Source organism: Copidosoma floridanum, unplaced genomic scaffold (genome assembly GCF_036245765.1).
Source record: "Copidosoma floridanum isolate Cflo_tuat_1 unplaced genomic scaffold, Cflo_Japanese_pri ptg000001l, whole genome shotgun sequence".
NCBI classification, from domain to species: domain Eukaryota; kingdom Metazoa; phylum Arthropoda; class Insecta; order Hymenoptera; family Encyrtidae; genus Copidosoma; species Copidosoma floridanum.
In genome coordinates, this window is record NW_028321878.1 from 18,400,993 (window position 1) to 18,424,879 (window position 23,887).

The 23,887-nt window shown below is 36.7% G+C and overlaps 5 protein-coding genes across 10 annotated transcripts in view; 2 read left to right on the plus strand and 3 right to left on the minus strand.

Annotated features, from left to right (window-relative positions):
- Nucleotides 1-9,501: 9,501 nt before the first annotated feature.
- On the plus strand, nucleotides 9,502-12,377 carry alc (5'-AMP-activated protein kinase subunit beta-1). Of its 3 annotated transcripts, none has more exons than XM_014359742.2 (5): nucleotides 9,502-9,834; nucleotides 10,035-10,327; nucleotides 10,645-10,929; nucleotides 11,014-11,244; nucleotides 11,460-12,377. In XM_014359742.2, exons 2-5 carry the CDS (start codon nucleotides 10,076-10,078, stop codon nucleotides 11,604-11,606), a joined length of 915 nt encoding a protein of 304 aa, XP_014215228.1. In that variant the 5' UTR covers nucleotides 9,502-9,834; nucleotides 10,035-10,075; the 3' UTR covers nucleotides 11,607-12,377. The 3 variants fall into 3 exon arrangements, with proteins under 3 accessions (XP_014215228.1, XP_014215229.1, XP_014215230.1); XM_014359743.2 differs by having other exon boundaries at nucleotides 10,648-10,929; XM_014359744.2 differs by having other exon boundaries at nucleotides 10,660-10,929.
- LOC106644297 (pancreatic triacylglycerol lipase-like) lies at nucleotides 12,053-14,198 on the minus strand. The gene is made up of 5 exons (XM_023390791.2): nucleotides 13,708-14,198; nucleotides 13,405-13,553; nucleotides 13,080-13,256; nucleotides 12,444-12,719; nucleotides 12,053-12,352 (listed from the first exon to the last, which is right to left on the minus strand). Exons 1-5 carry the CDS (start codon nucleotides 13,923-13,925, stop codon nucleotides 12,114-12,116), a joined length of 1,059 nt encoding a protein of 352 aa, XP_023246559.1. The 5' UTR covers nucleotides 13,926-14,198; the 3' UTR covers nucleotides 12,053-12,113.
- Nucleotides 14,199-14,342: 144 nt separating this feature from the next.
- Nucleotides 14,343-16,562, minus strand: LOC106644308 (uncharacterized). 2 transcript variants are annotated; one of them, XM_089594054.1, is made up of 6 exons: nucleotides 16,371-16,440; nucleotides 16,113-16,327; nucleotides 15,820-16,052; nucleotides 15,435-15,759; nucleotides 14,947-15,338; nucleotides 14,343-14,870 (listed from the first exon to the last, which is right to left on the minus strand). In XM_089594054.1, the coding sequence occupies exons 1-6, from the start codon at nucleotides 16,422-16,424 to the stop codon at nucleotides 14,809-14,811; spliced, it is 1,281 nt and encodes a 426-aa protein (XP_089450180.1). In that variant the 5' UTR covers nucleotides 16,425-16,440; the 3' UTR covers nucleotides 14,343-14,808. The 2 variants fall into 2 exon arrangements, with proteins under 2 accessions (XP_089450180.1, XP_014215237.2); XM_014359751.2 differs by lacking the exon at nucleotides 16,371-16,440 and adding an exon at nucleotides 16,467-16,562 and having other exon boundaries at nucleotides 14,344-14,870; nucleotides 16,113-16,305.
- A 6-nt stretch (nucleotides 16,563-16,568) lies between these two features.
- Nucleotides 16,569-18,376, plus strand: bys (Bystin). The gene is made up of 3 exons (XM_014359749.2): nucleotides 16,569-16,889; nucleotides 16,987-17,915; nucleotides 17,996-18,376. The coding sequence occupies exons 1-3, from the start codon at nucleotides 16,746-16,748 to the stop codon at nucleotides 18,237-18,239; spliced, it is 1,317 nt and encodes a 438-aa protein (XP_014215235.2). The 5' UTR covers nucleotides 16,569-16,745; the 3' UTR covers nucleotides 18,240-18,376.
- Nucleotides 18,377-22,283: 3,907 nt separating this feature from the next.
- The window catches only part of LOC106644311 (uncharacterized), a 45,860-nt gene continuing 44,256 nt past the window's right edge, over nucleotides 22,284-23,887 (minus strand). For 2 of the 3 annotated variants that reach the window (XM_089592220.1, XM_014359757.2), the window contains one exon: nucleotides 22,284-22,810. In XM_089592220.1, coding sequence (XP_089448346.1) covers nucleotides 22,588-22,810 — 223 coding nt within the window. In that variant the 3' untranslated portion in view covers nucleotides 22,284-22,587. The remainder of the gene's footprint in view (nucleotides 22,811-23,887) is intronic. The other variant, XM_089592692.1, reaches the window with a different exon arrangement.

Consider the following 23,887-nt stretch of genomic DNA (forward strand, 5'->3'; position numbering starts at 1 on the left):
CAAAGAATACCAAAACAAACAGTTGACCAAGGACTGGTTGTGCAGTGCGACTTCAATACAAGAAAAAAAATGGCATCATTCAACTTGGACACCGATTGCACGTCCGGCGTGATCGGTCAGAAACTGAACCACTACCAGTGGACGGTATTCCTGAGCGACATCAGCCAAAACGGGAGAGTAGTGTCGCCAGTGTTCAAGGACCCTTGTCTGGGCTACAAGTGGCAGCTTCAACTGACCACCCAATCGTTCCCGTTTGCACAGTCTTCCGAAAAAACGGAATACGAACAGATATTGCATTGTAATTTGAAAAACGAGGAAAAAATCGAGGGCGACGTGGAAGTGCGGTTCCTCAACAACACGGGCACGCGGAGCTTCCAATTCTCACGGACCGAATGGTCGAGCGAGTCCACGATGCTGGAGTGCGATTGCTTCGACACGAGGGCCGGGCCACAGGTGTTCATGGTGGAGTTTTGGTTCCACAAGGTCGACGTTTATCTGACGACGGATGTCGAGGAGGACGACGATTCGGGAAGCGACTGGGAGGAGTTGGACGAACACCCGAAGAAGTACGCTCTGTTGCGGCAAAAAGCCAAGGCGTTCGACGACTACAAGATGCTCCTGGACAACGAGCAGTTCAGCGACGTGGTTGTCGTGGCTGGTGGTAAAATGATGTACGCCCACCGGTGCGTCCTGGCGGTGAAGAGTCCGGTGTTCGCCAGCATGTTCCGCACTTTGATGGTGGAGCAGAAGACGAGCACCATCCACGTCGATGACATTGAGTACAAAACTCTGCGGGAAATGCTGCGGTTCATGTACACCGGGGAGGTCAAGGGTTTGGGTGACGTGGCCGTTGACCTTTTGTACGCGGCGGACAAGTACCAGATCGAGCAGCTGAAAAAGATGTGTGTGGACAAACTCGTGAAAAAAGTGAGCGCCGACAACGTTGTCGAGTACATGATCCTCGCGGATAGACACAACGTCGACAGGTTGAGGCACAGGGCTATTCGGTTTATCGCGACTAATGCGAAGAATATCATCAATAAGCCGGATTTTGTAGATTTAATGTCGACCCAGCATCCGATTTTTTTTGATATTTTCAAGGCAGTGGTCTCCCAATGTTGTTGACTACGTTGCCAAAAATGGACATTTTACGTTTTACCCGTTGTGCGTGACTTGTATAGTATGTAAATATAAGAGAACTAAATCGGTACAGATCGATGTACTTAATATATGTATATATTTTTTTTTGTAACACAGAATATGTGATTTTCTATGTCATATAATTGAATTGTATTGTTAGACTCTTTGAAAAGTATGTCGTTACATGTAAGATTTGGTGCAATTTGTTTTTTTGCTCCAAAATGATGTACATCTTTAGTAACACAAGTAGTCTTTGCAAAATTTTAAAACCAATTAAGTTCTACAATCGATACAGTTTGTCATGAATACGTATCCTGTAACAGTCTAATATTTATATATGTATATATTTTTTTAAAATAAATTTTACACCACTTTACTTATGATTTTGGTTTTTGTTTCACATCTGATAAAAATTTCATGCTGTGCTATTTAATTTTTCGTATAATTTGGTACAGTGACTGTTGTACTGATAACAAAAATATATATGCTTTAATATACAAACGTACAATCAATCCATTTGTCATCCAAGAAAACAAGTGTGGTTATAAAACACACATAAGTTTTAAATTAATCGCTACAAGTTGGGTTTTTTGAGTAAAGGCAAAATATTTTACACCAAAGTATAAAAATATTACTTGAAATTAACAGAATCAACAATAACTTTGATACAACTTCGTAGGTAACAATATAAATATATTTTCTTAGGCGCAAAAACTTTTTTTTTTACTTGGATTAACAAATTTCACGTTTTTTCTTAAAATATGTCTAGATCACGTGGTGAGGCCTATTTATTATTTAATATTTTAGCCGTGTTTCAAGAAACAGTTATCACATCAAGTAGTACCTATTTATGAAAGTATACATTTTTCAAAAATACCATTGTGCTGCGCACTTTTGAGTGATCGACCTCCTACATATTTACACTTTTGGAGGTGGATTTTCGGAAAAAAGATAAATTGTTAACTTGCCGCAAACAGTACAATCAAAGTAATCTTTTTGTTTTATATCTACGAAATTAGTTGCGGCTGGTTTATAATTAATAAAATGGCTCTTCTGTAAGTATTAGTAACAATTTATTTGATCAGCACCATCTAGCGTTGCGGATTTTTGAACTAAAAAGTAGCCCTAAAATTCTCAACGAGAGTTTTAGGCATTTTTGGCCCTAGAGCCAAATAATAAATTATAAACCAGCCGCAACAATTTTCATAGATGTAAAATAAAAAGATGATTTCGTTTGCACTATTGGCGGCAAGTTTACCATTCATCTTTTACCCGAAAGTACAAATATATAAAAGATCAACATTTAGGTAGAAGATGTATTGAAAACTTGTCGCAAACATCACAAACAACGTAAAATTTTTATTTTATATCGACGATAGAAGTGGCGGCTGGTTTATAACTTATCTTTTACCTGAATATCGACCTCTTATATATTTATACTTTCGGGTAAAAGATAAATTGTAAACTTGCCGCCAACAGCATAAACAATGTAAACTTTTTATTTTGTATTCACATAATTACTGCCGTACAAGCAGAAAATGTCTAACGCTGGTATGCTGCAGAAAAACTGATATATTTGTTTGTATAGGAAGTAATATACGTAAAGATCAAAAGAACTAGATTATTGTTTTAGAATAACTTCATCAAGCCTCGTAAGTAAATAACAAAAATTTTGACTAAGTGGTGTCGAGCCAAATTTGCGTATCATTTCGTAATTAACAAAATAATAGTCTTGTTATACACAATTTTTTGGTTTAATTATTTTTGGGATTGAATTTTTCGGAATATTATAATGACAAATCCTTATTTCAAGACCAAAAATTAAAAAATTGAGAATTCCATGCAAGTAGTTACAATATTTTGTCATTTCAGTAATTAATAATAGTAATCATATTAAGTTTTATTATTATTATTATTATTATTATTATTATTATTGTAATAATAATAATTTTATTGTTATAATTATCATTATTATTATTACTATAGATCATATAGTATTGCTGTACTATAATAGTAACTTTATAAATAACAAAAATAGTTATGGTTAACATCTATGAGGCTCTTTTACCGTCAAGCTTGAATCAGATGGTGCCAGGGCACGTCGCGGTTGTCATGGCCGTTGCACTTACACACCGTCAAATTTACAGTAGTGTATTGTGTCCGTGAGCCTATCTGTGTGATGAGCAAAGCATAAGACATCGTTTCTTATATTTCCGTAATTAAATCATCCGTAGTATTCACCAATATTGTTCGATTTATAAAATTCATGATTACATTTTTGTTTGCAGATTTTGAAAGTATCATATTCCATTTATAACTTACTGAGAAAATCAAATCAGTGAGTCGATAATTTTCATTGAATTTTTAACAAGCCACAACATCACAAACCAAATTGTGCGTGTGTTTAAAAAAATAGGTTGTACTTATTCAAAATAAATGTATTACAATTATAAAATTGATGCTGTCAACAACTAATAAAAACCCCTCTAACGGCTTGTCATGAATATTTTTGAGAAATTTTCTTTTCTTGAAATACGTTTTACATGTAACCACAGTTAAACACAATTAAAATTAAAAATCGATTTCTTCTCCTACGTGTTAACAACGTCAGTGGTCTATAACAAGCCATGAGTCATTTCATTTTACGTCACTACGTTGCTGCCTAATATTAAATACTAAGTAATCTCGGATCGAAAGTAGCGATGAGTAACGACTTGTACTGCTCCTCTTTATTTAGACATTTAGAACACCGAAAAATATGTTTATGTAATTTATTGAAATTGTGTCGTTAATTTATTACTAATATTTATTTTAAATATTAACTTGAAAACTCCTTTTTACTATTTTAAGTATTAATGGATGCCTTTTATACCTGCCAGCAACTGCATTAAGTAGTGACAAATATTGGGCTATATTTGGGTTATATTTATATAACGATTGGGCTGTTTGCATAGTATGTGCATTTATCAGTATAGCCATGAAGAAAGTTGTCGATGAACGCTTAGAAAGTCGAGAAGCGAATTCGGACTAAAAGTTGACGTAATTTCTGGCATGAAGTTTGTACGCCACCTCATAGCGAAAGCGCACGCAGAGGTCTAAAAGAAAGGCCCCGGGGCCAAATTCATTAAGCGCTTATCAGGTAGCTGACCAATCCCAAGACCGACTTGGCTATTAACGACCAACTAAATGAACGATGATAAATATCCATTTTCACTTCGTTACATTTGTACGTTGAAAATCATTGCAAAGGCATCAGTCGTAGCTTATGTTCTCCACAATAAGTTAGTGTCAAAGAATAGTTATCTGTTCCACGAGTATCACCTCAAATATTCACTTTTTGAAAATCATCGCAAAGGCATCAGTCAAAGAATACCAAAACAAACAGTTGACCAAGGACTGGTTGTGCAGTGCGACTTCAATACAAGAAAAAAAATGGCATCATTCAACTTGGACACCGATTGCACGTCCGGCGTGATCGGTCAGAAACTGAACCACTACCAGTGGACGGTATTCCTGAGCGACATCAGCCAAAACGGGAGAGTAGTGTCGCCAGTGTTCAAGGACCCTTGTCTGGGCTACAAGTGGCAGCTTCAACTGACCACCCAATCGTTCCCGTTTGCACAGTCTTCCGAAAAAACGGAATACGAACAGATATTGCATTGTAATTTGAAAAACGAGGAAAAAATCGAGGGCGACGTGGAAGTGCGGTTCCTCAACAACACGGGCACGCGGAGCTTCCAATTCTCACGGACCGAATGGTCGAGCGAGTCCACGATGCTGGAGTGCGATTGCTTCGACACGAGGGCCGGGCCACAGGTGTTCATGGTGGAGTTTTGGTTCCACAAGGTCGACGTTTATCTGACGACGGATGTCGAGGAGGACGACGATTCGGGAAGCGACTGGGAGGAGTTGGACGAACACCCGAAGAAGTACGCTCTGTTGCGGCAAAAAGCCAAGGCGTTCGACGACTACAAGATGCTCCTGGACAACGAGCAGTTCAGCGACGTGGTTGTCGTGGCTGGTGGTAAAATGATGTACGCCCACCGGTGCGTCCTGGCGGTGAAGAGTCCGGTGTTCGCCAGCATGTTCCGCACTTTGATGGTGGAGCAGAAGACGAGCACCATCCACGTCGATGACATTGAGTACAAAACTCTGCGGGAAATGCTGCGGTTCATGTACACCGGGGAGGTCAAGGGTTTGGGTGACGTGGCCGTTGACCTTTTGTACGCGGCGGACAAGTACCAGATCGAGCAGCTGAAAAAGATGTGTGTGGACAAACTCGTGAAAAAAGTGAGCGCCGACAACGTTGTCGAGTACATGATCCTCGCGGATAGACACAACGTCGACAGGTTGAGGCACAGGGCTATTCGGTTTATCGCGACTAATGCGAAGAATATCATCAATAAGCCGGATTTTGTAGATTTAATGTCGACCCAGCATCCGATTTTTTTTGATATTTTCAAGGCAGTGGTCTCCCAATGTTGTTGACTACGTTGCCAAAAATGGACATTTTACGTTTTACCCGTTGTGCGTGACTTGTATAGTATGTAAATATAAGAGAACTAAATCGGTACAGATCGATGTACTTAATATATGTATATATTTTTTTTTGTAACACAGAATATGTGATTTTCTATGTCATATAATTGAATTGTATTGTTAGACTCTTTGAAAAGTATGTCGTTACATGTAAGATTTGGTGCAATTTGTTTTTTTGCTCCAAAATGATGTACATCTTTAGTAACACAAGTAGTCTTTGCAAAATTTTAAAACCAATTAAGTTCTACAATCGATACAGTTTGTCATGAATACGTATCCTGTAACAGTCTAATATTTATATATGTATATATTTTTTTAAAATAAATTTTACACCACTTTACTTATGATTTTGGTTTTTGTTTCACATCTGATAAAAATTTCATGCTGTGCTATTTAATTTTTCGTATAATTTGGTACAGTGACTGTTGTACTGATAACAAAAATATATATGCTTTAATATACAAACGTACAATCAATCCATTTGTCATCCAAGAAAACAAGTGTGGTTATAAAACACACATAAGTTTTAAATTAATCGCTACAAGTTGGGTTTTTTGAGTAAAGGCAAAATATTTTACACCAAAGTATAAAAATATTACTTGAAATTAACAGAATCAACAATAACTTTGATACAACTTCGTAGGTAACAATATAAATATATTTTCTTAGGCGCAAAAACTTTTTTTTTTACTTGGATTAACAAATTTCACGTTTTTTCTTAAAATATGTCTAGATCACGTGGTGAGGCCTATTTATTATTTAATATTTTAGCCGTGTTTCAAGAAACAGTTATCACATCAAGTAGTACCTATTTATGAAAGTATACATTTTTCAAAAATACCATTGTGCTGCGCACTTTTGAGTGATCGACCTCCTACATATTTACACTTTTGGAGGTGGATTTTCGGAAAAAAGATAAATTGTTAACTTTCCGCAAACGATACAATCAAAGTTATCTTTTTGTTTTATATCTACGAAATTAGTTGCGGCTGGTTTATAATTAATAAAATGGCTCTTCTGTAAGTATTAGTAACAATTTATTTGATCAGCACCATCTAGCGTTGCGGATTTTTGAACTAAAAAGTAGCCCTAAAATTCTCAACGAGAGTTTTAGGCATTTTTGGCCCTAGAGCCAAATAATAAATTATAAACCAGCCGCAAAAATTTTCATAGATGTAAAATAAAAAGATGATTTCGTTTGCACTATTGGCGGCAAGTTTACCATTCATCTTTTACCCGAAAGTACAAATATATAAAAGATCAACATTTAGGTAGAAGATGTATTGAAAACTTGTCGCAAACATCACAAACAACGTAAAATTTTTATTTTATATCGACGATAATAGTGGCGGCTGGTTTATAACTTATCTTTTACCTGAATATCGACCTCTTATATATATTTATACTTTCGGGTAAAAGATAAATTGTAAACTTGCCACCAACAGCATAAACAATGTAAACTTTTTATTTTGTATTCACATAATTACTGCCGTACAAGCAGAAAATGTCTAACGCTGGTATGCTGCAGAAAAACTGATATATTTTTTTGTATAGGAAGTAATATACGTAAAGATCAAAAGAACTAGATTATTGTTTTAGAATAACTTCATCAAGCCTCGTAAGTAAATAACAAAAATTTTGACTAAGTGGTGTCGAGCCAAATTTGCGTATCATTTCGTAATTAACAAAATAATAGTCTTGTTATACACAATTTTTTGGTTTAATTATTTTTGGGATTGAATTTTTCGGAATATTATAATGACAAATCCTTATTTCAAGACCAAAAATTAAAAAATTGAGAATTCCATGCGAGTAGTTACAATATTTTGTCATTTCAGTAATTAATAATAGTAATCAAATTAAGTTTTATTATTATTATTATTATTATTGTAATAATAATGATTTTATTGTTATAATTATCATTATTATTATTACTATAGATCATATAGTATTGCTGTACTATAATAGCAACTTTATCAATAACAAAAATAGTTATGGTTAACATCTATGAGGCTCTTTTACCGTCAAGCTTGAATCAGATGGCGCCAGGGTACGTCGCGGCTGTCATGGCCGTTTCACTCACACAACATTACTTTTCAGTATTGTATGTACATAGGAAATTAAAGTGTAGTGGTAAAGCGCAATATTTGAAATTTTGAAATGACTAAGGAAGACAAGAAAGAATATTATGGGAGCTTAAAAGTTTCAGAATTGAAGAAGCTTTTAAAAGGGAAAGGAGCAAGAGTCAGTGGAAGAAAAGCAGAACTCGTGGACAGGTAAGTGTACATTTTAGTTTATATTTACAAGGCTATTTATGTATTTGTTTACTAATGATTGGTCTCCCAATTGCTTCGAGCCACTTTTTTTTATCACACTATCAGAAGGAAATTTAAATTGCACTTTCTTATCGCAGGATATTACACTGCACTTCATTTTTCCTACTATCTTTAAACGTAAATGCAAACAAAAATTGTCTGCAAACAACAGCAATCATTTACAAAGGTTATGTCTTATGCTTTGCTCATCACACAGATAGGCTCACGGACACAATACACTACTGTAAATTTGACGGTGTGTAAGTGCAACGGCCATGACAACCGCGACGTGCCCTGGCACCATCTGATTCAAGCTTGACGGTAAAAGAGCTTCATTGAAATCGAATATTAGGTTATGTATTATTAATTATACAAATATATTTATAAATTATACATTACTGCTCTCTAATGCAATTTGCACTGGCTTCCCTATGATTATACACTTTTTTTTTTCAAGTGTCTAAATTGTAATTCAAATTCTCGCGCTTTAGAACGGGAGCGGTTTGGACTTGGGAACTGGAATCGGAGATGCAAGGTGCTACCAACTTAAACCTTGCATCCTCGGAAAAAATATTTTGTCTCCGAGCTCCGAGCGCTGGTAGTTAGAACCACAGTTGACTTTTTAATGATAAATGGATGATCCTAATAGTTACCCGTTTACTAAAATTTGTGTATGTACTTTTAAAATTAATAAACACTAAAAATATTTGCTGAAAGATCCGAAAACAGGTTACGACGCTTTGTTTTGATTATGCTTTTTGGGCAACGCAAGTAGTTGCATTGCCTATTTTGAGGAAAGCAAGCAGCTTGCCTATAGATGACGGATAGGAGCTTCCGTAGGTATTGGTATCCGAAAAACGGTCGAGATGGGGGTAAGGCAAAACATATCCTGTCTCGAGGCTTAGAAAATACGTAAATTTACATGAGATTTTGGCGGTATAGGAGTTGCTCGGGTCCTAATAATTATAATTAATTTGAGATGGATAATAGAATTTAAGCAGGCGAAAATTGTAAAGTTTTTTTCAACACTTTTTCTCAGCTCAAATATAGATTATAATTTCAAATTTAATTTCATGAGTCGAAGATAGTTGAACCAACTTATACATTCTGAACAGTGACATCTATTATACCGATTCAGAAGTTACGAAGTTGTTTACCACAATGCAACTTACTGACAACAGGTAAGTTACCATACATTGGATTAAAAGGATTCCTTGTCTTATCGAAAGTTGATAAGTGAGGTATTTATTGTGTTTTTTATGGCTATATTCATTTGAGAAAACAGTTGTGCAATTTTACATGTACTTACTTGACAGAAGAGAGCAATTATGTTTGTTATTCAATCATTAGTTTGTTAAGTTAATGAATAAAAACATTAATATATATACGTATAACTAACAGAGTGCTCGATAGGTAAGTGATATATAGGCAGCCATCTTTACTTTTTTTCACTATATATATTTTATTTACTCGGAGCAGTCGGAGCATTTCGAAGCATAAGATGTAATGATCATGAATGATAAGCATGCAGAGTTGCAGACATGCAGTTGTAGAGAGTAAACTGCACGACTGCAGTCGTCGAACCTAATCTCTGTCGACGTGCACGTCGGCAGGGGCAGATCAGCTGATAATATTTTCGAATATCGCGAACGCGACAACATCCGCGAGTACAACCGCGTGGAGTGAAGCCAGAGAGTAAGAGTGTAGTGCATCGACAACTACCTCTCTTTGGAAACAAAGGGTTTTGCAGATGAGTCCAATGGTTGTCGACGACGACGTGCTTCTGTGAGAGTCGAGGAGGTCAACGACGACGACGTCCACACAGCGTAGATATATCGAGGTTGGTACATCAAGTGTTGATGTCTTTGTCTGCGGCACCATAGACACAACACAACACGCATAATACTTATCTATACTTTGCATTGCCAATGCAGCTAAAGTACTTTGACTTTCAAAAATGAAGTGCAAATGAGTACTTTCTTATTTCGTATTCTATTGTCGTCGTTTCTGTGAATACTTAATATTACCTCTGTACAACAGAATACGTCTCCGTATGCTCGAACGGCAGCAGTGCTCGGATAATGGGTAACCAAGGGAGCAACCAGCCCCTTAGGTTGAGGGAGCCTCCTCACCGAGCTGGAGCCGGTGCCCACCATGATCATCATCGCGAACCGCAGCACCACCATCATCACAGACATGGAGCCAAAGAGCATCCTCCACCCTCGCCTAGCAAACAGACGGACCAAGGACAGGCCTTTATTTTTGATAAAAAGGACAAAATTATGGTCTTTCAGTCCTCCCACGAAGAGGAGGAGGAGCCATACTTTGCCAAGGTACAGCTGCTCTTTTGAAGGATTTTCATTGCACTCTTATGTTTTTGTTGATGTGTTGACAATATAATCTCATTGTTATCCAAACGACAACTTAAAAGTGTCGTCTTGTTATTGCTGTGAGCCATCAAATTCATGATTGATTTTATTGCTTACTTTTGTTGTATTCATTTAATGCCAATTTTATTATTACTTTTCAACTAGATGTCCTTATATTAGTAACCTCTTATTAATAATCAGCTAACATGTGGCAAGTTGCTAGAAGAATTAATATGAAACTTTTGTGTGCCGTGTGTTTTTGTATCGCGTTATTAACATAGAAGGATGATGTTAAGGAGGCACATAATTACCACGGTGCTCGACCCCGCTCTCATACAGTCTCTGAAGGAACGACCAGTAAGAATTCCGACAGAAAAACTTTGCCAACTGTGTTCAAATGGGAAGGTGGAGGCAAACAAGTTTTTATCAGTGGTACATTTAATGATTGGAAAACTTTGCCTATGGTGAAAAGTCATGGTGATTTTGTAACGATAATTGATTTACCGGAAGGTGATCACCAGTACAAATTTTTCGTTGATGGGGAGTGGAGGCACGATCCTGGCCTTGTAAGTGATGTTTTATAATTGTTTATTTTGTTAAAAAAATTTAATGCATATCTGTTGAGTAAACAAATGATTTCCACTGTCTAGAAAATCGTCGATAGTGGAATGGGCTCTAAGAATAATTGTGTAACCGTAAGAAAATCAGACTTTGAAGTCTTTCAAGCCCTTGCAAAAGACAGCGAAGCCATTAGTAGTAGTGCCCAAACGGAATATGGCCAAGAGATACCTCAACATAAGCCTTGGGAAAAAGTTTCTGGGCCTCCAATCCTGCCACCGCATTTGTTACAAGTTATACTTAACAAAGACACGCCTTTATCGGTAAGATGTTACTGTTAATTGTGTATTTACAAAGTGTACGCCGCGAATGAAACAGAATCAGTGTGAACAATAAAATTTATTTGAAACGAATAACACTTTATAGTATCTGTTTGCTCTGAGACATAAATAAGAGTAAAATCTAATACTTACGAGCAAATTTTTATAACAATCATTAATACCAATAATAACAAGAATATTTACAATTTTGTTTGCAGTGCGAGCCTACCCTACTACCAGAGCCTAATCACGTAATGTTGAACCACTTGTACGCCCTAAGTATCAAAGATAGCGTCATGGTGCTCTCCGCGACGCATCGCTATCGCAAAAAATACGTGACGACGCTGCTCTACAAGCCTATCTAAACAAGTTCGCATCCCCATCCACTTGAATAGCTAACGAACTACTCGCATTATAAACACATGTTTGCCCACCCATGCAACGTCGACTAGGGACTTTGAAAAAAAAAAAAAAAAAAAAAAAACCAGTCCAAACAAGCGCAGCTTTACACTTAGCGAATCTGCCCTAAGAGATCATTGTTTTTTTTAGTCGTGTGATTTAACGAATGGTGCGTGACGTAGACACCCGTGTATATTTATACATACACGTATAATACACCAATGTGAACAAGGTTTATGCCATTGTGAACAAGATAAAGAGAGAAAGTCATTTGTGGTGCGTTGCGACCTCGGAAATTGTAACATATGTAATTAATTTATTAAAACTTATGCTCATAGTTGATTGTAACGAAAGAAAAAGAGAGTGAGAAAGATACGAGGAAAAAAAAAGAAAAATTTTAGAGACCATAGGAAGTAATAAAAAACAAATTTGTATAGTATACACGATATCATGTGATTTTTCATACTCTTCTTCTAAACGTAGTTATCTGTGATATCCTTGACGTAAGCGTACGGAGACTCGGATCGTGTTCTCAAGAAATACGAGCCGCGAGCCGATTTGTCGACGTGCTCGCCCAGCAGTATGATTTTCTCGTTGTCGCAGTCGCCGGCCATATACTTGTCCCAGTTCTCGCATTGCTTGGCTCGCAAGCCCACGTTCGAGTTGATGCTTTCCGTGAAGTACTGATAAGATCTGCCGTGACTGCAAGCATCTGTTTGATTGAAAAAAAAAAAGAACTGCAGTCTCCAAAACACCGCGTTTATTTTGTAAATACACGGTAGAAATGTAAATATCGGTAATACCGATGAGCTCTGGCATACAACAGCAGCCGGGCTGCACTGCGACGCCGGCGTTCGGATAAAAGTCCACGTGTCCGAGCGGCTTCAGGAATCCGAGGACGCCACCGCACGAGTGGATGATGTCGACGAACTGAGCGTCGGTCGGATCGAGGCGGCCCTTGTCCATGGCCAACAGATGGAAGCCCGGCAGAGCTGGGTCCAGCCCTGTTACTCGGCCCAGCTTGCCCGACGTTACGTGCTCGCCTGTATTACCCGCCACGTGCGCTCCCAACGAGTGGCCTTTTTTTCAATACCAATCGGACCATTATTCAATCATCTTACAATAGAAAAGGAATAAATGCGAATTTGCACGGGAATAATCCAAAGCACGAGATTTTAACAAAGTTCTTTTGGTAGATTTTGACTATCCGCCTCACCTCGTGTAATTTTTTCACAGCGGAAGGCGTTTTTCGTACATCTTGTCGATTTTAAGGTGGTCATATCATAATCTTTTTTTTTAACCGATCAAACTGTCAAATTTAGTTTGAAAAAAAAAAAAAAGAATCAAATTTGATCCAAAGACTCGTTGAACAAACAAGTACATGATGTACCTATCTGAATATTTTATGCTGTTCGCGTCGCGCGCTTATCGCTACTAACCGATAAAGTGTACCCTATTGGTGTCCATGCCGGTCTGCCGTGCGAGAAAATCTATGAACTCCGCGGCCTTGGCTCCCACTTTGCCGGTGTTGCGCATCGGGCCCAGGTAGAACGTGCTCGCCGCCAGGGGCTCCCAATTAACGACAAACACGTTGTAATCCCCGCGTGCCAAGTACTCTGAAAAGTCCATTTACAAATTTGGATTTACTCGCCGACCTTGTACCGATTTTAATACGCAAATACATGTAAATTTCACGTATGAATTTCGTATCAAGTAAACCCCGCCGGGGAAGGAAACAACGGAAAGTCTGAAAGATGATTATACCTTGCTTCATGTTCACTATGCTCGCGCTGAAGGCACTGGACTTCCAGCCGTGAGTGATGAACTTGGTGGGTCGCGAAGCCGAAAAATTCGAGCTCGTCAACGAGTCGGTATCGTTGACGAAGAGCGACGAGCCTTCCGTTGGATTAGATCTGTCGAATCGTCAATACAAAGAAAATCACCCTACGTACTCTAACTGGAAATTGCCTGACCGTTAACTAATTTAAAAAATACATGAAATACCATGGCTTTAAAAAAAAAAAAAAAAAAAAAAAAACCTTGATTAAACCAAGGAATAAAAAGTACCGTGTGTACAAAATAAAGCTGATGGGTTGTTCGAGTATGCTGCGGGATTCCTCGGGATCCTCCCCCTTGAGCACAGCGACCTGGGGCTGGCCCTTGCCGTCCGGCATGAAAATCCAGTACTCCCCGTAGTCGTCGTATTTCTCCTTCAGTCCGCTTTCCCAGGCCACGCTCGAGCTGGTCAAGAGCGCGCTTACGATCAACAGCGGGCCCAGGGTCATGGTGGCTTGTAATTTTTCTTTTCCCTTTGTAAGCCGGTATAAGGGGGGGAAAAACAAAAAGATGCACCGAAAACCCACCGGACACCGACTGCATCACCATCACCCATCGGCATGGGCTCTTATACAGAAGGCATCCAGGAGTAATCGTCCGCGCGGCTAGTCGAGTCAGGTGCACTTGCTGACCCACTTTTGCTTCGCTGGCCACCACGTAGGTATTATGTACACTATCAAAAGGTCATAAAGCCAGGGGTATCAGGATAAAGGCAGTCGCTATCGGGGTAGACGCGCGAGTACTGTCAAATACTTGGAAGCCAAGCACGAAGTTTCCGCTCGACGTGGTAATCGGCCACCGTAGCTGGGTCAGATAGCAGAGTAGAAAAACGAATGTCTTTCCGGTTGTGTGGACGATAATAGGCATCGTACCAGCTCCTCCTGGTGTTATCTAAAATCATCCTTACACCTTTATTTACATTCACTGCGTCTGGCTCTTATTTTAGGCGAAGCAACGTATCAGAAGATTTGTGCAATTGCATGCAATGAAGAACATTTTTTTTTTTACGTTGATTTCTCGAACAAAATCGGAGACGTTAGACGCCAAATGGGATGCGTTGAGCACTTGGTCGTTGTTTTCGTAGATTTATTTAACATTTACTTACAAAATTTTCATGAAAATATTAATATTTATGTTCATAGTCAGCTACAGGCAGTATCAAGTAATCCAGCAGGACAGCCAATTTTTAAAGAAAATCTTCCTTGATCCATAATTCACATCGACAGCTCGTTACTTGTCTACTGTCTGAGTAATAAAGTGCCAGCCTTTTACAAAATATAGAACATCTCTTTTACCATTTTAACTGTGATTAGACTTGGCTTATTGAGTTTTTCATTCATAAGTTAATATAAGAAAAACAGTTGAATATGAGAGCTCCAGGTTCTTATCTCGTTCTGAAAATTTTGGCGTAGAAAAAAAATTTTATTTTCTATTTAACGAATAAACATTTTGGTTAAAGGGTAAGATTACCTTTATTTAATGTATCTAAGCCATACTCTCCATCACCAAGAAAACCAACCAGGTCGATCCCCGGAAATACTTCCTTGAACGTTCGGATTTCTGTATGCGTGTTACCCTCCCGAGCGACACAAGCGCACATCAAGGCTAAAGAATATTTCTTCAGCTGAATGTTCTCTTTCAAAGCCCGCAATCGTTCTTCCATTTCACTTTTGGAGGTACAAGATTCGGGCAGTACAATAGACCAAGATTGTAAAGAAGGACTTGATATGCATAAAACCCCACATACAATAGGAGTTAAACATGGTGGGACCACATTAGAACACGCAGCATACTGTTTGGATGAACAATTTGTTAGATTTGCAGCAACTCCACCCCACAGAGCAACTGTTCCTGGTTTATACCTAAAAAAAAAAAAAATTCTTCAAGTTAGAGAATGTAAGTGCAAAAAGAAGTTAAGTAGTGAGTAATTAACTGTTGATATAAAGATTCATAATTACATGCTTTGAAAATATTCGGTTGCGTATTTCGACAGTTCGCAAGCCTCTCCAGTTGTCAATAAGATGACACACTTGGACTGTTGATTACAATTCCACACAGAGTCCTCAAAAAATTTTTTTAACAAAGCTTTCTCTTTCTTTATATTTATATGTCCTTCTGTAAAAGATATATTATGCCTGTCCACTGATAAGTTTGGAATTTTCGGTAAAAAAGTTGCTACAACAGTGTTTTTTTCATTCATATCTTCGTGATTGGCAACAATATCATAAGCACTTGAAATCATAAGAGGCGTGCAGCTCGATGGGAGACCATGAAAGAAGTACACTGAAAGATAGACAAGTACACTTATACCATCAACTTTTAAACCAAACTCTTTAAACTTACCATTTGGATCCCACGTTGTGACGCTTTTCTTCTTGTGCACATTTGTTCTCATGAAAATAAAACCAAGATAAGGCTTGATACTCAAATCTATAGCTAGCAAATGGACCTTTTTCACCTTCTGTTTGTTACAGATTTGTTTGCGTCTTGAACTACCGATACTTCGAAATTGTTCAACAATATACTCGGGATATTGTCTACTTTCCACCTCATCGTAAGCAGCGACTTTCCAGGATCTGAAATTAAATCGTTAAAAATCAATGCTCCACGTCAAAATCGAGGCCTCTTGGATTTACTTGCAAACTTGAGCTGCTCTCAAAACATCAATGGCTTTCATAAACTTGAATACTGTTCTCAATTCATCATAGTTTAAAACCACTGGCAGCGATTCTTGTTTCTCGTCTTCTTCGGGATCGATTTGTTTGTCGTCACTCGTACCGGAGCCAAGCTTCACTTTTTTCGATACAGGTTCCATTTGAAAGAGTTTAACTGAAAATGAAAAAATAACTTTCTACTCCAGAGTAAATCTAAATCGTTAACTTCATTAATATTACTGCTTGAAAAGTAATGGACACTGTTTGCTTCACAGTTAACACCACCAGTGTCATCGACACGCTTGATGTGTCAAATTGTAATCTGAGGTACTTTACCTGTCAAATTACTTCGCAGCCGGAGGATGCTTTGTTTACAGTGTTTACACGAATCTTCTCGCATGCATTTGCGTGTGTGTGCGATGTGTGTGTGTAATGGAGTCAGCTCATGCAATATGTCGCAATTATACGCAGTCACACAATCACAGGTTGGGTTAGGTTAGTCCTTCGTCTGCAGCAGATGACATTTCCGAAAGAGTTCGCAGTTCAGTAAGGCGCACGTGTTTTGTGGTTTGTGTATGGTTTCGGAGTGCAGGGCGCAAGAGCTAAGGAAAAAACATGGGGAAAGCTAAAAAAGTCAAAGTTTCGAAGGGAGAATCGAAACCACCGAAAATCAGTTTAGCTGATCAAATCGCAGAGGCGGCTACCCTGAAGCCGAAAGATCGGCAAAAGGTCCGCAATCGTAAGGACGAGGACGAAGAGGTTAGTGAGTGTTTATATATCATTCGAAAATCATTAAAAATTCTCCCACTTGTTGTAAATCCTCGCTAATGGTTAATTTTTGCCTCTGGCTTTGTAGTTCGTCGACCCGAAAACGTCGCAAAAAATCCTTCTGCAAGCGCGAAAACAGCAACAAGAGATCGAGGAAGAACACGGCTTGGGCTCGCACAAGTTCAAGAAACCAATCACGAGCTTAGGTAATCTGCAGATCAGCGACGATGAGGACGATCTGCCCGAAGAGGGTGATGTCGCGGGCAACGAGTACTACGAGGACATCGAGATCGACGAGGAGGACGAGCGAGCGCTCAACATGTTCATGGACCACACTCGTCAGCCTACGCGTACGCTAGCGGATATCATCATGGAGAAGCTCACAGAGAAGAAAACCGAGTTGGACACGCAATTCTCGGAGACTTCGTCCGTCATGCACATGCAAGAGCTCAATCCTAAGGTCAAGGAGATGTACGAGGGTGTAAGGGACGTGCTGGCCAAGTATCGCAGTGGCAGGCTCCCCAAGGCTTTTAAGATCATTCCGAGCTTGAGGAACTGGGAGCAGATACTCTACATAACCGACCCTTCCAAATGGTCCGCTGCAGCTATGTATCAGGCTACAAGGGTGTTTGCGTCAAATTTGAAGGAAAAGATGGCACAGAGGTTTTTCAACCTTGTGCTGCTGCCCCGTATCAGGGACGACATTAACGAGTACAAAAGACTGAATTTCCATTTATATCAGGCACTTAAAAAGGCACTTTTCAAGCCTGGTGGTTTCATGAAGGGTATTGTAATTCCACTGCTCCAGTCTGGCACTTGCACACTGCGAGAGGCTACCATCGTTGGATCTGTCATTACAAAGTGTTCGATACCTGTGCTGCATTCTGCAGCAGCGATGCTTAAAATTGCGGAGATGGATTATACTGGTGCCAACAGTATTTTTCTCAGGATATTGTTTGACAAAAAGTATGCGCTGCCTTATAGGGTCGTCGATGGTGTTGTGTTCCATTTTTTGAGGTAAATTTTTATACATCAACTAGGTCTAAGTGGAAGGATCTAGAAAATGCCAATCATCGTTTGTATGATTTATTTTACAGGTTTGAAAGAGATCGAAGAGAAATGCCGGTCCTTTGGCACCAAGCTCTCTTGACATTTGTTCAGAGATACAAGAGTGATATAAGCACAGAACAAAGACAAGCTTTGCTGCATTTGCTAAAGTATCAAAGCCATCATACTTTAACGTCAGAAATTAGAAGAGAATTGCAACACGCTGAATGCAGGGATGAAGAGATGGATGCGCCCATGGATAAAGTAATGGACAGATTTTTTGATGATTGCTAGTAATTATATGTAAATTAACATGTACAATACAATTCGTATTAATTGTTGGATATATTTTATATTAACTAGGATCAACTCTTTTCACCTAACTTTATATGTATAGAAAGTAACATCCAAATACATGTATTTGAAAGTTATTATAGAATATTTTTTTATACATCTTGATGATTTATATAACTGAAAGTTTTTTTTCTTATCCATTTCTCACTGCAGTGAAACTGAAATTTTTCGAGAAAGTAATGAAAGATAAAAAGTAACAGACATTTTATTAACACTAATGTGTTGGAGTATCAAAACTAACGTGAAATATAAGTGTAAGGTGAACTGATGAAAAAACATAAACACTCATTATGGGTTACTTAAAGTTTATTTAAGATAAATATAGTCAAAGTATGCGTTGTACATTGACGTAATAATGATATTTCGAAAGATTAAGGCTCGTTGCAACATCGATTTCGCGCAGACTCGAAAGAACATATACCACATTGCCTTGTATACCTTCTTTTCTTTGTATCTCTCAATCATTTCTCACTCATTTGTTTTTTATATAGTAATACGCATAATTTATGCTGCAGAAATATTTTCGACTTTTATGTGAAAAATACGCATTTCTATAATTATCATTACGATTATTATTAAATTATCATCAATATCTGGTAAGTCTGGGTAACTGATTCAAGAGTCGGATGTACGAGATAAGCGTACACATTATGTTTTTTTTCAATCGCATACGTAAACTTTCTTCCTGTCGATTGAAAAAAAAGGCAACATCTGCGACGGATGTTTAATTGTTTGTATCTACATCTTGTGTCCATCCATTGTTTAACTGGCTGCTCATTCATTTTTTCTTTAGAGGTTTCTTCGACTTTTAAAGCAGATGCTCCTATAGTATATATTACACCTTTTACTTCACACTCCAATTTTTGCACAACTGTATAACAAAACGATATGAATGTCTCACATGTGTACACATTTCATGTAATTCTTTCACTTTTTTTCTTTTATTTGTAACTAAAAAACATACAAGTTATATTTTTATAAAGAATAAGTAGGTACACGTTATACATAAAATGTCTGTTTACGAATCTACAATATGTTACGTTGCTTCGATCATTCGTAAGACGTATTTTCAAAACTGGCGCGTTACTCAAAGATTGTTTCTTCTTCACATTTTTCAAATACACTACATTGCAAAAATAACGTACATACATACTCATCAACAGAAAGCAAAAGAACAAATTGGCCGTATTTCCTCTTGGGATTGCAAATAATGTTTTTCTTTCACTTTAGCGTACTAAAACGCTGAAACAACGATAAACCTATGGTATATATAATTAATCAATAAATATAACGATTGAAAATGTCAAATGCAATGGTAAATATATAATAATATATGTATGCGTATCGTCGGGAGATGATTTTCTTACCTTTTAATTTTTAATTTTTTTTTTTTTTTCTTATCAAATAAGTTATACGTTGATACTCAAGGACAATAAATGAAACAAATTTACACATTACATAAATATCGTAAAAAACCATAACAAGCATCTCACCTAAGTGTACTTTCTAGTTGCTGCTTACGAGATAATACATCTTTGGATAATTAACGAAAAATTCAATATACGTATTCCCACGTTTGGCTTATTTTCTCTTTTTGCTTTGACGTTGAATTTTTTCATTTTTTTCCAAACTGAAAATGCCAATTTAACAGAATACTCAAATAGGAACCCACATGCCCAGGCACGTGTACAATAATCAAACATACGAAAATGGTAATGTAGTTGACATTGTTTCATCTTATGAAAATTTTCCTATACGTGATATGCAAATGTATATCGACATGACTTTTTCAATTTTTTTGTCACTAACAAAGTTTTGATCGTGAAGAGACTTATGTACTCTTTTTTTTTTTTTTTTTTTTTTTTTTTTTAAGTTAGTAAGTACTTGATTGATTGTTTGATTAAGAAGAAATGTTATTTCTTTTGTCACCAAAAGAGAAAAAGGGAATCCTCCAAAGGTGCGTTCCTTCATCAATGCGAAAAATAATTTGCTGTGTACTTGTTCGAACGCTCGTTTCTCCATACGCTTAATATCATTTATACGGTTGATTGCAAAATTGTCGGCGTTACTTTCTGCTCCTATATCATTATACATATTTTATCGATATCGTTATTTGTTACCTTCGTAATTGGAGAGACAAATACATTTCTTATTTCGAGTTCATGAATTAACGGGGAAAAATATTACACAATAGCACGCAATGGACTAGAATATTTCTTACATTATTTTCTCAAACGTGTGTGTGTGTGTATGCATACCCATATTTATAACTAGATTTATACTATTATCTTTTATCATCGGTAGAATAAAATTAAAATTACGTGATGAATATGTACAAGTCCAGCAGTCTTGGCAACTCAAAAAAGAAGCGATAGAAGAGATTAAAATAAAAGAATTAGTCATCTACAATTAATCTATTGCGGGTTAGTCTCGTATGGCAAGGAGTCGCAGAATTCCACCGATACGTTATACATGTTGGGATGAACTTTTCGTGTACCACACTGATTTTATTTTATTTTTTTTTTAATTGAAAATAAAAATTTTTTTTTTTCTTTTAACGATTTTTATTCTCTTTGAAATTCATAAAATGATATTATGGGTAACTATCAATGTTCTTTGAGTTTTACTAGTGTCAACTATAAATTTACAAAACTAAAAATAATTGTGCCGCATTGCTAAAGTAAAAGATTCTCTTCATCAGATCCATTAAAAATTTTTCGGTGTGCATCCATGTTGTACAAATTTTCAAATATATAAGTTACACAACGTAAGGTCGGGCTTACAAATTGAACAAAGAGAGATGGGATACACGCGTTAATCGGCGTCTTATCGAGAGATTATACTCTGAAAATTACTGTACTGATATACACATAGCATATATATGTTTATATATATTAAAAGCTTTTTGCCTTAATCGCAATGTCGCTATGATTACTGGGATTACGATATTTTACGGTATGGCTACACAATTTTTCGTTACAAAATGACACGTTTCCCTCTCTCTTATTTCTGTTTAATATAAATAGTCATATAACTCTTCTATTCTACATACTGGTATATAAATACTTGTTTGTTCATATCTTTTTTTTGTCTTATATTTTGGAACTTTTGCCTTCAAAAGTATGTATTTATAAGTTATCTTGTTATATAGATCATCAATTTTCAGCACACGGGTTTGTCGAACGTGTTATTGTTAAATCGATAGAATAAAAGTTTTTTTTTTTTTTTTAATTTATTTAAAATGGCAATTTTCACGTGATATTTACATTAACTCGTTATGGGTACCTTGGTATCACTTGAAAAAAAAAAAAAAAAAAAAAAACTCAAGCTTTATTTAAAAATACTTGTTCTATTTTCACTGAAGAATCTCAATTGATGTTGGTATCACTTTTTTTCCACTCTAACATTAAAAATATTACACTGCACTCGTCAAGAATACATTATCAAAGTATCGAAAACGTCTCTTTAAAAAAAGTCAATTCAATATAAGCTTTGAACCTACAGTTACGTAAAAGTACTCGTATTTCTGCACTTAACAGTATTTGATACAATTGGTATTTACTTTCTTACTGTGATATTTCAATATAATTCGGAAGACGGTATTTGACAGAAAAAAAGGATATAAGTATAGCTGAAAAAAAAAAAGAAAAATAATCGATGTGGTAACAAGGATCACTTAAATTTATTAAACAGATCATCTTCTACCAATACTATGCAACACCTAAAATTATCAGCACTATAACAAACGTAGATACTAACATGTTTTCCAACGATTCCCTAAAATTAATCTGAGAATCTTAAAAAAGAAAAAAAAAATATCACACCTTATTACAAAAGCGGCTAATCGATGACATTTTCGACATCCCGATCCGGAGCAATTAACGCTACTGTACATGTACGATAAAAATGTCCTCGTTCCCCGCACACACTGCACACTGAGCTTTCGGCCCTCACTCTTCCTCATTTGAGGGACAAAAAAAAAAAAAAAAAAAAAAAAACACTTTAACCTGAGATCACGTGGACCGCAATTGCGCTCCAAGCGATGGTATCAGAGAAAATCCACCTATATATCACTAAAAACGGTACGCGCGCTATTTACAAAAGTGCCAAGTGCCCTCGGTCGTGAGAGCTGACCTGCACATGATATACATGTATTGTAAGCATATACTATCAATTGAAACTCTCATATGTATCGCTGATCCGAGTGAACGATCTTCCGCGAGTTGGATCAGCTGTTGCCGCTATTGTTTCTCTTTCTCGTCTTTTTCCACGTCATTATCGGCCAACATCAATTGTCGCTGTCCGCGTAATCGTCGCTATCGCAGCTATCGTAGTGCGAGTTCTTGGCCGCGGAGGTTCGCCTGCTGCTGGTGTTCCCGAGCTCGTCCCTGTACCCGGCACCCGATGCCGAGCGATCGGCTTGCATGGCCGACGTAGACGTGTCCACGGACTCGCCGATCAGGATGTCCAGGTTCGCCGAGTACTCGTCATCCGCGACCGTGTCGTACAATCTGCAAATCATCGGTCGTACTGGTGTTTAAATGCTTCGGTCAAATGTGTCTTATATATTACACACTGTGAGAACATTGATTTTTTTTTTTTTTTTTTTTTTTTTTTTTTCAATGCCGGACAATTAAAATTTTGCATGATGTGTATTAACATAAATATTTGACAACGATGGGTATAACGTTGAATTATAAAGTCACACTTATCTTACATTAACATCTAATGTTTAACGCAACTAGAACCTTCTATTTGTATCCAGGAAAAACAATAATATATAAATAAGTAGAGACCGTTTCAAGTGGCCAACCTTTTTAATGTTATCATTAAAAATGTTAGAGAAGGAAGAAACTAAGTTTTGATACAAGCCAAAAGTATATATGTTCTACAATCACTTTGAAAACCATGCATAAAATTCTAAGATTAGTTATAGGTGAAACGAAATAAAATAGATAATTACTTTCGCAAATAAAAATAAAGTTTTCAACTACCATACTACGTTGTGCTCTATTAAGTACGGTAAAATAATTGTTATTTTCACTTTAATTAATAATAAGGTGAATATTCAAAGTCATCTAAAATAAGAAGATAAAACAAACACATTTGTTCTTACAAAAATTAAAAAAACACACTTGTAACCAAGGACTTTTTTTAAAACTAACGATTTATGTCGTTCTTATTTTCAGAAACGAAATTTTAGTTTTTCTTTTGTTTTATTTATAAAAGTCTGACGAAATTAATATTCTTTTAGCTCAGTTTCGTTCTTTCCATAACAAAATAAAATGAACGAAAATAACTGTATTTTGTTTCCTAAAAATACGAGGAAGTGAAATAAAATTTCAATTTAATTATATTTTTTTATCTTCAGAAACTTTGCAAAGTTTAGTATCAAATGAAAGTAATATAATTTAATTTCGTTATAAATATACGAACTGATGAATTAATAAAAGTATATATTTGTGTCGCTTTAAAATAGACCTAATTGTTTGAAAGTAATACGAGAAATTTTTTTTCGAAACAAAAAAAAACAGCAAAAGTTTTTAAATAAACGAAAGTTAGTTTTGTTTTGTCACAAAAAAAAGGAA

What these genes read in the sequence shown, in the direction of transcription:
- alc (XM_014359742.2), top strand. Translation starts at nt 10,076, where the DNA reads ATGGGTAACCAAGGGAGCAACCAGCCCCTTAGGTTGAGGGAGCCTCCT. An exon ending in AGGAGCCATACTTTGCCAAG is followed by an intron (nt 10,328 to 10,644) that starts GTACAGCTGCTC and finishes TTATTAACATAG; the next exon opens with AAGGATGATGTTAAGGAGGC. An exon ending in ACAAAGACACGCCTTTATCG is followed by an intron (nt 11,245 to 11,459) that starts GTAAGATGTTAC and finishes TTTTGTTTGCAG; the next exon opens with TGCGAGCCTACCCTACTACC.
- bys (XM_014359749.2), top strand. Translation starts at nt 16,746, where the DNA reads ATGGGGAAAGCTAAAAAAGTCAAAGTTTCGAAGGGAGAATCGAAACCA. An exon ending in GTAAGGACGAGGACGAAGAG is followed by an intron (nt 16,890 to 16,986) that starts GTTAGTGAGTGT and finishes CTGGCTTTGTAG; the next exon opens with TTCGTCGACCCGAAAACGTC. An exon ending in GTTGTGTTCCATTTTTTGAG is followed by an intron (nt 17,916 to 17,995) that starts GTAAATTTTTAT and finishes TTTATTTTACAG; the next exon opens with GTTTGAAAGAGATCGAAGAG.
- LOC106644297 (XM_023390791.2), bottom strand. Translation starts at nt 13,925, where the DNA reads ATGACCCTGGGCCCGCTGTTGATCGTAAGCGCGCTCTTGACCAGCTCG. An exon ending in AGCTTTATTTTGTACACACG is followed by an intron (nt 13,554 to 13,707) that starts GTACTTTTTATT and finishes ACGATTCGACAG; the next exon opens with ATCTAATCCAACGGAAGGCT. An exon ending in CAATAGGGTACACTTTATCG is followed by an intron (nt 12,720 to 13,079) that starts GTTAGTAGCGAT and finishes ATTGAAAAAAAG; the next exon opens with GCCACTCGTTGGGAGCGCAC.
- LOC106644308 (XM_089594054.1), bottom strand. Translation starts at nt 16,424, where the DNA reads ATGACACTGGTGGTGTTAACTGTGAAGCAAACAGTGTCCATTACTTTT. An exon ending in TGTCCATTACTTTTCAAGCA is followed by an intron (nt 16,328 to 16,370) that starts GTAATATTAATG and finishes ACTCTGGAGTAG; the next exon opens with AAAGTTATTTTTTCATTTTC. An exon ending in CACAACGTGGGATCCAAATG is followed by an intron (nt 15,760 to 15,819) that starts GTAAGTTTAAAG and finishes TCTATCTTTCAG; the next exon opens with TGTACTTCTTTCATGGTCTC.